This window comes from Oncorhynchus kisutch, linkage group LG3 (assembly GCF_002021735.2).
Source record: "Oncorhynchus kisutch isolate 150728-3 linkage group LG3, Okis_V2, whole genome shotgun sequence".
In the NCBI taxonomy this organism is placed as follows: Eukaryota; Metazoa; Chordata; class Actinopteri; order Salmoniformes; family Salmonidae; genus Oncorhynchus; species Oncorhynchus kisutch.
The window spans coordinates 45,494,890-45,508,991 of NC_034176.2; the positions used below are offsets into that span (position 1 = coordinate 45,494,890).

The window sequence follows — 14,102 nt, forward strand, 5'->3', positions numbered from 1 at the left end:
GGCGGTCCTCATGAAAGCCAGTTTCATCATAGCGCTTGATGGTTTGAGACTGCACTTGAAGAAACATTCAACATTCTTAAAATGTTCCAGATTGACTGAACTTCATGGCTTAAAGTAATGATGGACTGTTATTTCTCTTTATTTGAGCTGTTCTTGCCATAATAAGAACTTGGTATTTTACCAAATAGGGCTATCTTCTGTATACCACCCCAAACCTTGTCACAACACAACTGATTAGCTCAAACGCATTAAGGAAAGCAATTCCACAAATTAACTTGTGACAAGTCCACCCCTGCTAATATAAAACTTAGTACATGAGGCTCACACTGAAACTCAGCAATGCATTCTTACTAAGCAACCGCATTTTAAACAGCGGAATTAAAATGTTAAAAACAACTGTGGCCACAACAATAGGACTGTCCTCAGATACCTGTAATGACTGGCCAGGAGTTTTAATAAAAGAAAACAGAAAATGACAGTCTCCATAAAACAATCATCTCTTGTAAGATGATCTGTCACTATTATTTTACACATTTTGTTTGAAAGTTATTGCCTTCAGTTTAAAAACAATAATTCTCCTTCATCCTATTGTTTTACTGTAAAATGTCACAATTTAAAATGTGCTTTCAATAAAGTTTTATTTGATTGATTTGTACACAATTAGTGGCTTTGTGTGGTTCAGTCAAGTTTTGGCAAGAGGGGACCATATCAATCCATAACTTTCAGAGTGATCAGTGTAGTTTCTCAGTTGACCAGAGGAGGGTAGTATATGACTCTTCACATGGGAGGACTGCTCTAGAAAGATGGGGAGAAGTGACTAAATCAAGCATTTAGATGTTTCACAGAAGTTAGTACTTATTTTGAAAGCAGAAAACAATGTTGGATCGCTAAAGCACAAAAGAGAACTTAGTTTACTTTTATTGTAAAACCAGTTGACATTACATTTTTTTTTTTAAATAGTTGTCATGATGCGCCCTTTGCTAAGTGCTCCTCCCATTGGTTGCTCAGGTAACATCCCAAATGGCACCCTATTCCCCATATAGTGCACTACTTTTGACCAGGGTGCATATAGGAAATAGTGTGCCATTTGGGACAGATCTTCTGGCCTCTAGAGGACCTGTGAGCAGAGGTTGGGTTCACATTGAAACATGCCAAATAGATGATATATTGTACCCCCTGAGAAAAGCCAGCCTTTCCTCAAACCATCAGAAAAAAATAAATACAATACACAAATATTGTAGACAGCATGTCAGTGTTTCCATTTCTGTGTATATTGTTTCCTTGACGTTTGCGGTGGAATCAGTCACACATACCCTAGAGGAGCTGTCTGTCTGACACTGGGCCTCGGCCTTGACTGGTTAGAGTTAAGTCCAGGGCCCGTATTCATAAAATGTCTCAGTGTATGAGGGCTGATCTAGGATCAGTTGCCTTTTAGATCCTAATGAATACAAATATAAATCGACAGTGGGTACCCGTTCCGAGATCAGCACTGCACTGTTCACAGCTTGAATCCAGAGTGTAGGGCCACCACTCCTCCTGTCAGGTTGTGGTAGCGGACAGAAAATAACCCTGCATCCTCAATCATTTGTTTGAATGTCTCCTGTAGAGGGAGAGAAGAGGAGAGAGAAACAGTTAGGTAAAAACATACAGCAAAACTTAGGTTTACAAACATACACAATATTCAATGTAATTTAGTCAGGCAGTATTTGAAGAAAATACTTTGAGAAATATATTCAGCACAATTATGGCCACCAAAGGGCCAGACAGAATAGGTGCAGAAGGATGATTGAATCATTCATTCTTACCTGGTCTGGGAACTTCCTGATGCTCTCCACCAGGTACTGATAGGACTTCCAGTCGCCAGCGATCACCTCCCCCAGCACTGGGATCATCTGGAAACTGTAGGCATCATAGAGCCTGGCCAGCAGGGGATTGGTGACTTTACTGAACTCCAGACACATGAACCTTCCCCCTGGCTTCAGCACCCGCACAGCCTCCTGTAGAGCCTGGAAATAAGACGGAGGAAAAACATTTCATTTGATCATTTTAGGTAAGTATTGGCCCGTAGAAGAGTATTCTATTTGGCTACATTATCAAGTTTGATTTCTGGTGTACAATGACTGCAAGATGAATTACAAATGTTTATTTCCTTGCCTGTCAGGAGTACACTGAAATTAAGTGGATTGAGAAGGATTACCAGGTCTATGTGGGTGACATTACGGATGCCAAAAGCAATGGTGTACACGTCAAACTGGTCATCATCGAAAGGCAGTTCCTCTGCATCTCCTACCACCCAGGACAGACCTGTGATACACACACAGGTAAGGGAAAACACAGGGTTATGTCACATCATATACCCCAGTCAAGCCAAAATAAATAATGAGCACTTATTGAGAGCACAGTCCACAGACATGTCTAATGAGGGTAATATGGTGTACTAAAGAAAGGTAGTAAATGGAGGGTAATATGGTGTACTAAAGAAAGGTAGTAAATGGAGGGTAATATGGTGTACTAAAGAAAGGTAGTAAATGGAGGGTAATATGGTGTACTAAAGAAAGGTAGTAAATGGAGGGTAATATGGTGTACTAAAGAAAGGTAGTAAATGGAGGGTAATATGGTGTACTAAAGAAAGGTAGTAAATGGAGGGTAATATGGTGTACTAAAGAAAGGTAGTAAATGGAGGGTAATATGGTGTACTAAAGAAAGGTAGTAAATGGAGGGTAATATGGTGTACTAAAGAAAGGTAGTAAATGGAGGGTAATATGGTGTACTAAAGAAAGGTAGTAAATGGAGGGTAATATGGTGTACTAAAGAAAGGTAGTAAATGGAGGGTAATATGGTGTACTAAAGAAAGGTAGTAAATGGAGGGTAATATGGTGTACTAAAGAAAGGTAGTAAATGGAGGGTAATATGGTGTACTAAAGAAAGGTAGTAAATGGAGGGTAATATGGTGTACTAAAGAAAGGTAGTAAATGGAGGGTAATATGGTGTACTAAAGAAAGGTAGTAAATGGAGGGTAATATGGTGTACTAAAGAAAGGTAGTAAATGGAGGGTAATATGGTGTACTAAAGAAAGGTAGTAAATGGAGGGTAATATGGTGTACTAAAGAAAGGTAGTAAATGGAGGGTAATATGGTGTACTAAAGAAAGGTAGTAAATGGAGGGTAATATGGTGTACTAAAGAAAGGTAGTAAATGGAGGGTAATATGGTGTACTAAAGAAAGGTAGTAAATGGAGGGTAATATGGTGTACTAAAGAAAGGTAGTAAATGGAGGGTAATATGGTGTACTAAAGAAAGGTAGTAAATGGAGGGTAATATGGTGTACTAAAGAAAGGTAGTAAATGGAGGGTAATATGGTGTACTAAAGAAAGGTAGTAAATGGAGGGTAATATGGTGTACTAAAGAAAGGTAGTAAATGGAGGGTAATATGGTGTACTAAAGAAAGGTAGTAAATGGAGGGTAATATGGTGTACTAAAGAAAGGTAGTAAATGGAGGGTAATATGGTGTACTAAAGAAAGGTAGTAAATGGAGGGTAATATGGTGTACTAAAGAAAGGTAGTAAATGGAGGGTAATATGGTGTACTAAAGAAAGGTAGTAAATGGAGGGTAATACTGTGTGCATATAAATAATATAGATAGTAGCCGGACTAATCAGTGGGTGAGGTGATACACCAGATTATGTACAATTCAATAAAAACGTTCCAATTAAATCTCCCTACCACTACTGACGCCCATGCTCTCCGCTTTCTGTTTGCCCACTTTTAGCATCTCCTTGTTGATGTCACAGACTACAGCCCTGGACTCTCTGGCCTCCGTCTCCATCTCTATTCCCTCCGTGGGGGTCGTGTAGCTGGTTGAGATCTCCTGCCAGGAGGGGGTCTGGTTGGCCCGGGCAGTCCGCCGTGCAACACGCTCCTGCTGAGACCTCACATAGTTCAGGAATCTGAAGGAGATGTCACCTGGAGGTGCACAGTTCAAGTGATTTATTTGAATTGGCAGAGAAAAATTGAGTTACAAGTGTGTAACCAGTGGGATGTGAACAAAACATGCGCTTACAAGTCTAAGGCAGGGCTAGCTCACCACGAGAGTCGAATTCAAAAATCACCTGTGCTACATAAGGACTAGTGTTATGAACACTGAATAAGAAGCCGACCTGTTCCTCCAGCTACGTCCAGTAGGCGTATGCCTGGCTGGGGGTTCATAACGTGGAGTAGCATATCCTTCCAGAGCCGGTGGACCCCCAGACTCATAGCATCATTCATCACATCGTACTTCTGGGCCACGCTCTCAAACACCTTGTAAACTGGAGATACAGGTGAAGGTTTGAACACAGATGAATAGGGGAAACCTACTCTATAACTATACAAATCTCTGGGTTAACATTTTGAAGGAAGAGTCGATCAGGGACTGGGAATAAAGCCCATATTACGCCAGCATTGGGGCATGCACGGCTAACCGTGGCAAAAGAGTTAGGGGGGGCATGTAAAAGAGTGTGGGGAGGGGGTCATGTAAGAGTTGGGGGGGGGGGGGGGGGGGGCATGTAGACTAACTTACCCACGCGGATCGTTGTAGGGCAAGGTTAACAATCGGTTTTCAAGCGAGATAACATTAACTAAATAGGTCAAATGGTTTGCCTCTACAGACTTTGAGATACATTTGCAATGAACATACAATCCAAAATCGGGCATTAATGGCCAACTGAACCAACAAGCTAGGCGTATCAATTAATACATATCTGATCAGCCTTAACGTAGCTACCTAACGTTAACGTTACCTCTCTCTGCCTTCTCTCCTTCGGACACAGTCTCGAAGCCGAAATGTGTACTTTTGTCCGCGGCACCATCGCTGAAACATCGACAAGCTGAAAGATTTGAAGGGCAACTTGAACTGACTATTCGAACAGACACACTGCTATTGATAGTTCGAAAAGCATCACGAACTATTCTCCGAGCGAGCAACCTAATGGAAGCCGCCATGGTATTTTTCTTCTTCTGTGGGCTTTATGGCGGACTACAACTCAACAAGGTCTATTGCCGCCACCAACTGGACGGGTTTAAAAAACAACGTAAAAGAAAACCCATATAAAAAATCAGTGGTTGAACAAGTGCCCAATTGTCATACTTGAGTAAAAGTAAAGATTCCTTAATAGAACATGACTAAAGAAAAGTGAAAGTCACGCAGTAAAATACTTATTGAGTAAAAGTCGAAGTATTTGGTTTTAAATATACTTAAGTATCGAAGGTAAAAGTATACATCGTTTCAAATTGCTTATATTAAGCAAACCAGACGGCACAATTGTATTTTCTTTTTTAAATTTACGGATAGCCAGGGACACATTCCAACACAGACATAATTTACAAACGAAGCATTTGTGTTTCGTGAGTCCGCCAGATCAGAGGCAGTAGGGTAGACTAGGGATGGTCTCTTGATAAGTGCGTGAATTGGACAATATTCCTGTCCAGGTAAGCATTCAAAATGTAACAAGTACTTTTGGGTGACAGGGAAAATGTAGGAGTAAAAATTACATAATTTTCTTGTCAAAATATAAATAGTAAAGTAAAGTACAGACACCCTAAAAAACAACTTCAGTGTACTTTAAAGTATTTTTACTTAAGTACTTTACACCACTGATAAAAATAGTACGTTGACAAAACCAAACCAAAACTCCACTTCCTTCCTTCAAATCCCCATTTTTCGCTTCTCAGGCTCTAGGTCCTGAAAGAGTGGTACGGCTTGTGACAATACTCCATCCGCCGAATCCACAATAATATCTATTTTCCTGGAACTCCACCTTAGCAGTGCCAACAATCACCATAGCTATAAAGGCCACAAAGTCCACCTTGTTAAACTTTAAAATATCTGGGTTCTGCTGGTGAAAGGCAACCCCTGCAGCCTGCAGTTTTTATTTTATTTAACCTTTATTTAACTAGGCAAGTCAGTTAAGAGCACATTTTTATTTACAATGACGGCCTACCCCGGCCAAACCCGGACAACACTGGGCCAATTGTGTGCTGGGATGCAGTGTACACTGGGATGCAGTTTATTAAACCACTGCGCCACTCTGGAGTCCAGTGAAGGCCTATCCACCACCACGGACTCTTCAGGAGTACCTTTCAAACCCTCAACCCTTTTAACAGACACTGCATATGAAATGCTCTGGACAGCCCTAACTTTGGCCGCCTCATTCTCTTTCATCCTTGTCGGGCATTCGAAAGACGTGGCTTCATGGTTCCCACCACAATTGAAACATGTCACATTTTCATCACTTTTAAAACACATCAAATCAAATCAAAAGTATGTATATAGCCCTTCGTACATCAGCTGATATCTTAAAGTGCTGTACAGAAACCCAGCCTAAAACCCCAAACAGCAAGCAATGCAGGTGTAGAAGCACGGTGGCTAGGAAAAACTCCCTAGAAAGGCCAAAACCTAGGAAGAAACCTAGAGAGGAACCAGGCTCTGAGGGGTGGCCAGTCCTCTTCTGGCTGTGCCGGTACATGGCCAAGATGTTGAAACGTTCATAGATGACCAGCAGGGTCAAATAATAATCACAGTGGTTGTAGAGGGTGCAACAGGTCAGCACCTCTGCAGTAAATGTCAGTTGGTCAGGGTTCCATAGCCGCAGGCAGAACAGTTTAAACTGGAGCAGAAGCACGACCAGGTGGACTGGGGACAGCAAGGAGTCATCAGGACAGGTAGTCCTGAGGCATGGTGTTAGGGCTCAGGTCCTCAGAGAGAAGAGAAAGTGAAAAAGAGAATGAGAGAGAGAGAGAGAAAGAGAGAGAGAATTAGAGGGAGCATACTTAAATTCACACAGGACACCAGATAAGACAGGAGAAATACTCCAGATATAACAAACTGACCCTAGCCCCCCGACACAAACTATTGCAGCGTAATGTCTGCTGAGACAGAAGGGGTCGGGAGACACTGTGGCCCCGTCCGACTATACCCCCGGACAGGGCCAACCAGGCAGGATATAACCCCACCCAATTTGCCAAAGCACAGCCCCCATACCACTAGAGGGATATCTTCAACCACCAACTTACTACTCTGAGACAAGTCTGAGTATAGCCCACAAAGATCTCCCCCACGGTTCGAACCCGAGGGGGGGGGTGCCAACTAGAGGTCGACCGATTAATCGGAATGGCCGATTAATTAGGGCCGATTTCAAGTTTTCATAACAATCGGAAATCTGTATTTTTGGACACCGATTATTTAATCTTTATTTAACTAGGCAAGTCAGTTAAGAACGCATTCTTATTTTCAATGGCGGCCTAAGAACGGTGGGTTAACTGCCTTGTTCAGGGGCAGAACGACAGATTTTGACCTTGTCAGCTCAGGGATTCAATCTTGCAACCTTAGAGTTAACTAGTCCAACGCTCTACCTCGACCACCTGCCTCTCATTGCACTCCACGAGGAGCCTGCCTGTTACGCGAATGCAGTAGAAGCCAAGGTAGGTTGCTAGCTAGCATTAAACCTATCTTATAAAAAACAATCAATCAATCAATCATAATCACTAGTTAACTACACATGGTTGATGATATTACTCGTTTATCTAGCGTGTCCTGCGTTGCATATAATCGATGCGTTGCGTATCGTTGCTCCAATGTGTACCTAACCATAAACATCAATGCCTTTCACATGCTGTTGTGCAAATGGAATAGACAACAGGTGGAAATTATAGGCAATTAGCAAGACACCCCCAATAAAGGAGTGGTTCTGCAGGTGGTGACCACAGACCACTTCTCAGTTCCTATGCTTCCTGGCTGATGTTTTGGTCACTTTTGAATGCTGGCGGTGCTTTCACTCTAGTGGTAGCATGAGACGGATTCTACAACCCACACAAGTGGCTCAGGTAGTGCAGCTCATCCAGGATGGCACATCAATGCGAGTTGTGGCAAGAAGGTTTGCTGTGTCTGGAGGCGCTACCAGGAGACAGGCCAGTACATCAGGAGACGTGGAGGAGGCCGTAGGAGGGCAACAACCCAGCAGCAGGACCGCTACCTCCGCCTTTGTGCAAGGAGGAGCAGGAGGAGCACTGCCAGAGCCCTGCAAAATGACCTCCAGCAGGACACAAATGTGCATGTGTCTGCTCAAACGGTCAGAAACAGACTCCATGAGGGTGGTATGAGGGCCCGACGTCCACAGGTGGGGGTTGTGCTTACAGCCCAACACTGTGCAGGATGTTTGGCATTTGCCAGAGAACACCAAGATTGGCAAATTCGCCACTGGCGCCCTGTGCTCTTCACTGATGAAAGCAGGTTCACACTGAGCACATGTGACAGACGTGACAGAGTCTGGAGACGCCGTGGAGAACGTTCTGCTGCCTGCAACATCCTCCAGCATGACTGGTTTGGCGGTGGGTCAGTCATGGTGTGGGGTGGCATTTCTTTAGGGGGACGCACAGCCCTCCATGTGCTCGCCAGAGGTAGCCTGACTGCCATTAGGTACCGAGATGAGATCCTCAGACCCCTTGTGAGACCATATGCTGGTGCGGTTGGCCCTGGGTTCCTCCTAATGCAAGACAATGCTAGACCTCATGTGGCTGGAGTGTGTCAGCAGTTCCTGCAAGAGGAAGGCATTGATGCTATGGACTGGCCCGCCCGTTCCCCAGACCTGAATCCAATTGAGCACATCTGGGACATCATGTCTCGCTCCATCCACCAACGCCACGTTGCACCACAGACTGTCCAGGAGTTGGCGGATGCTTTAGTCCAGGTCTGGGAGGAGATCCCTCAGGAGACCATCCGCCACCTCATGAGGAGCATGCCCAGGCGTTGTAGGGAGGTCATACAGGCACGTGGAGGCCACACACACTACTGAGCCTCATTTTGACTTGTTTTAAGGACATTACATCAAAGTTGGATCAAACTGTAGTGTGGTTTTCCACTTTAATTTTGAGTGTGACTCCAAATCCAGACCTCCATGGGTTGATACATTTGATTTCCATGTATCATTTTTGTCAGCACATTCAACTATGTAAAGAAAAAAGTATTTAATAAGAATATTTCATTCATTCAGATCTAGGATGTGTTATTTTAGTGTTCCCTTTATTTTTTTGAGCAGTGTATATATTTTTAAGCCTGCATATTTAGCTAAAAGAAATCCAGGTTAGCAGGCAATATTAACCAGGTGAAATTGTGTCACTTTTCTTGCGTTCATTGCACGCAGGGTCAGGGTATATGCAACAGTTTGGGCCGCCTGGCTCATTGCGAACTAATTTGCCAGAATTTTACATAATTATGACATAACATTGAAGGTTGTGCAATGTAACAGCAATATTTAGACTTATGGATGCCACCCGTTAGATAAAATACGTAAATGGTTCCGTATTTCACTGAAAGAATAGACGTCTTGTTTTCGAGATGATAGTTTCCGGATTCAACCATATTAATGACCTAAGGCTCGTATTTCTGTGTGTTATCATGTTATAACTAAGTCTGATTTGATAGAGCAGTCTGACTGAGCGATGGTAGGCACCAGCAGGCTCATAAGCATTCATTCAAACAGCACTTTCGTGCGTTTGCCAGCAGCTGTTTATGACTTCAAGCCTATCAACTCCCGCGATTAGGCTGGTGTAACCGATGTGAAATGGCTAGCTAGTTAGCGGGGTGCGCGCTGATAGCGTTTCAAACATCACTCGCTCTGAGACTTGGAGTGGTTGTTCCCCTTGCTCTGCATGGGTAACGCTGCTTCGATGGTGGCTGTTAGTCATATAGATGACTCATGTTAAAAGGAACCACCAGCTTTCATATGTTCTCATGTTTTGAGCAAGGAACTGAAACATTAGCTTTCTTACATGGCACATATTGCACTTTTACTTTTTTCTCCAACACTTTGTTTTTGCATTAGTTAAACCCAATTGAACATGTTTCATTATTTATTTGAGGCTAAATTGATTTTATTGATGTGTTATATTAAGTTAAAATAAGTGTTCATTCAGTATTGTTGTAAATGTCATTATTACAAATAAAATTCAAAAATCAGCAGATTAATCGGTATCGGCTTTTTTGTGGTCCTCCAATAATCGGTATCGGTGTCGGAGTTGAAAAATCATAATCGGTCGACCTCTAGCGCCAACCCAGACAGGAAGATCACGTCAGAGACTCAACCCACTCAAGTGACGCACCTCTCCTAGGGACAGCATGGAAGAGCACCAGTAATAGGGTTAGAGGCAGAGAATCCCAGTGGAGAGAGGGGAACCGGCCAGGCAGAGACAGCAAGGGTGGTTCGTCGCTCCAGTGCCTTTCCGTTCACCTTCACACCCCTGGGCCAGACTACACTCAATCATTGGGCCTACTGAAGAGATGAGTCTTCAATAAATACTTCAAGATCGAGACCGAGTCTGCGTCTCTCACATGGATAGGCAGACATTCCATAAAAATGGAGCTCTATAGGAGAAAGCCCTGCCTCCAGCTGTTTGCTTTGAAATTCTAGGGACAAAAAGGAGGCCTGCGTCTTGTGACCGTAGCTTATGTGTAGGTATGTACGGCAGGACCAAATCGTAAAGATAGATAGGAGCAAGCCCATGTAATGATTTCTAGGTTAGCAGTAAAACCTTGAAATCATCCCTAGCCTTAACAGGAAGCCAGTGTAGAGAGGCTAGCACTGGAGTAATATGATCGATATTTTTGGTTCTCAAGATTCTAGCAGCCGTGTTTAGCACTAACTGAAGTTGATTTAGTTCTTTATCTGGGTAGCCGGAAAGTGGAGCATTGCAGTAGTATAATCTAGATTTTTGCAATGAGACAACTCTTGAAACAGAGTTGATATGTTCGTCAAAAGAGAGATCATGGTCCAGAGTAACGCCAAGGTCCTTTAAAGTTTTATTTGAGACGACTGTACAATCATCAAGATTAATTGTCAGATTCAACAGAAGATCTCTTTGTTTCTTGGGACATAGAACTAGCATCTCTGTTTTGTCCAAGTTTAAAAGTAAAACATTTGCCACCATCCACTTCCTTATGTCTGAAATACAGGCTTCCAGGGAGGGCCCATTTGGCTGCTTCACCATGTTTCATTGAAATGTACAGCCATGTATCGTCCGCATAGCAGTGAAAGTTATCATTATGTTTCAAAATGAAATCACCAAGAGGTAAAATATATAGTGAAAACATTAGTGGTCCTAAAACGGAACCTTGAGGAACACCAACATTTACAGTTGATTTGTCAGAGGACAAACCATTCACAGAGACAAGCTGATATTTTTCTGACAGGTAAGATCTAAACCAGGCCAGAACCTGTCCGTGTATACCAATTTGGGTTTCCAATCTCTCCAAAAGAATGTGGTGATCGATGGTGTCAAAAGCAGCACTAAGGTCTAGGAGCACCAGGACAGATGCAGAGCCTTGGTCTGACGCCATTAAAAGGTAATTTACCACCTTCACGAGTGCAGTCTCAGTGCTATGGTGGGGTCCAAAACCAGACTGAAGCGTTTCGTATACATTGTTAGTCTTCAGGAAGACAGTAAGTTGCTGCGCAACAGCTTTTTTAAACATTTTTGAGAAGAATGGGAGATTTGATATAGGTCAACATTTTTTTAATTTTCTGGTTCAAGGTTTGGCTTTTTCAAGAGAGGCTTTATTACTGCCACTTTTAGTGAGTTTGGTACACATCCGGTGGATAGGGAGCCGTTTATTATGTTCAACATAGGAGGGCCAAGCACAGGAAGCAGCTCTTTCAGTAGTTTAGTTGGAATAGGGTCCGGTATGCAGCTTGAAGGTTTAGAGGCCATGACTATTTTCATCAATGTGTCAAGAGCTATAATATTAAAACACTTGAGTATCACCTTTGATCCTAGGTCCTGGCAGTGTTGTGCAGACTCAGGACAACTGAGCATTGGAGAAATACCCAGATTTAAAGAGGAGTCCGTAGTTTGCTTTCTAATGATCATGATCTTTTCGTCAAATAAGTTAATGAATTTATCACTGCTGAAGTGAAAGCCATCCTCTCTTGGGGAATGCTGCTTTTTAGTTAGCTTTGCGACAGAAGGCCTGTAAACAGAAGCTATAAAAAGTAATTGAGTAGGTTGCATAGATTTCATGACTAGAAGCTCAAAAGACCAAAAGACAGTCATTTTTTTCCAATCGTAAATGTTAGCAACACCTCTGCCTTTGCGGGATGCGCTGGGGATATGGTCTTTAGTGTAACCAGGAGGAGAGGTCTCATTTAACACAGTAAATTCATCAGGCTTAAGCCATGTTTCAGTCAGGCCAATCACATCAAGATTATGATCCGTGATTAGTTCATTGACTATAACTGCCTTGGAAGTGAGGGATCTAACATTAACCTCACTAGGGTATGTGGGATGCTAGCGTCCCACCTGGCCAACATCCAGTGAGATTGCAGAGCGTCAAATTCAAATACAGAAATACTCCTTATAAAATTTCAGAAAACACAAGTATTTTACATAGGTTTAAATATGAACTTATTGTGAATCCAACCACTGTGTCAGATTTCAAAAATGCTTTACTGCGAAAGCATACCTTAAGATTATTTGTGAACATCGCCCAGCGGACAAATCATTACAAACAGTAACCAGCCAAGTAGAAGAGTTACACAAGTCAGAAATATAGATAAAATTAATCCCTTACCTTTGATGATCTTCATATGTATGCACTCAGAAGACATTCATTTACTCAATAAATGTTCCTTTTGTTCGATAAAGTCTCTCTTTATATCCAAAAACCTCAGTTTTGTTCTCGCGTTTTCTTCAGTAATCTACAGGCTCAAACGCAGTCACAACAGGCAGACAAAAAAATCCAAATTGTGTCCGTAAAGTTCATAGAAACATGTCAAACGATGTTTATATTCAACCCTCAGGCTGCTTTTAGCCTAAATAATTGATAATATTTCAACTGGACAATAACGTCGTTAATATAAAATGTAAACAAGAAAGGCACTCTCTCGGTCGCGCCCTTGAAAAAGCTCTGTGACATGGCAGGGTCCACTCATTCTGACTGCTCTTACTCCATCATTTTTCAGATTACAAGCCTGAAACCATTTCTAAAGACTGTTGACATCTAGTGGAAGGCATAGGAATTGCAATTTGAGTCCTAAGTCAATGGATACTGTAATGGCATTGAATAGAAAAAAATATATTAAAAAAATCCTACTTCCTAAATGGATTTTTCTCAGGTTTTCGCCTGACAAATCAGTTCTGTTATACTCACAGACACTATTTTAACAGTTTTGGAAACTTTGCATATCATATATTCTGGGCCCGAGTAGCAGGCAGTTTAATTTGTGCACGCTTTTCATCCAAAATTCCAAAGTTTTAAGTAGCCCTATTTTGAGATGTGAGATATCACAATCTTTTTCAATAATGACAGGAATGAAGGAGGTCTTTGTTTACCCAGCACTCTCTCCACCAGTTTGGATATCTCAAATGTATTCTTCAAGATTGGGAATCCGATCAGCTGCTCCTCTTTAACAAACCATACTCTTACAAGAAACATTCTCAGCACTGTACACTACTTTGCCACATTTTCCATTCTTTTGGACAATATTCCAATCAGCGTCCGCTTCCGCCATCTTTCAGGCCGCAATGGTGAATCTCATGCCGCTTTAAAAGTAACTGGGAACGCGTTCAAGACAACTGGGAACTCAAATGTGTTTTGAATGGTCATCCGACCCAAAAATCCGACCCATTTTTTAAAAGTACCACATGACAACTGGGAACTCTGAGAAAACGAGGTCAAACCATGACATGATTTTCAGGTTGGAAAGTCAGAGCTCTAGAAAGTTGCCAGAGTTTCCGAGTTGGATGACCGTTCAAAATGTTTTTGGGTAGTTCAAGTTGTGTAGTTGTGGGACATGGATCAAAAGAGGTACTTCATGTGTACAACTTCTCTAAACTGTTTGTGACTATAATGTTTATCCACTGTACTAGTACCTTTACTTCAGTACTAATACAGTATAATAGTATACTTTTCTCTATGTGTATAAACAACAATTCCCTTTCCATCTCTACTATTTTCTCACCTCAAAATCAATAAAAGTTTATTTGTCACATGCACAGGATTCAACAGGTGTAAACAGTACAGTGAAATGCTTACTTGCAAGCTTGATTCTCATTTGAGTTAAATACGTAAAATTAT

At 42.1% G+C, this 14,102-nt stretch overlaps 1 protein-coding gene across 2 annotated transcripts; it reads right to left on the bottom strand.

Moving 5' to 3' along the window:
• Nucleotides 1–619: 619 nt before the first annotated feature.
• On the bottom strand, nucleotides 620–5,026 carry coq5 (coenzyme Q5, methyltransferase). 2 transcript variants are annotated; one of them, XM_020475782.2, is made up of 7 exons: nucleotides 4,777–5,026; nucleotides 4,156–4,305; nucleotides 3,722–3,961; nucleotides 2,198–2,304; nucleotides 1,806–2,006; nucleotides 1,473–1,600; nucleotides 620–790 (listed from the first exon to the last, which is right to left on the bottom strand). In XM_020475782.2, exons 1-6 carry the CDS (start codon nucleotides 4,976–4,978, stop codon nucleotides 1,499–1,501), a joined length of 1,002 nt encoding a protein of 333 aa, XP_020331371.1. In that variant the 5' UTR covers nucleotides 4,979–5,026; the 3' UTR covers nucleotides 620–790; nucleotides 1,473–1,498. The 2 variants fall into 2 exon arrangements, with proteins under 2 accessions (XP_020331371.1, XP_020331380.1); XM_020475791.2 differs by having other exon boundaries at nucleotides 620–795.
• Nucleotides 5,027–14,102: the final 9,076 nt, after the last annotated feature.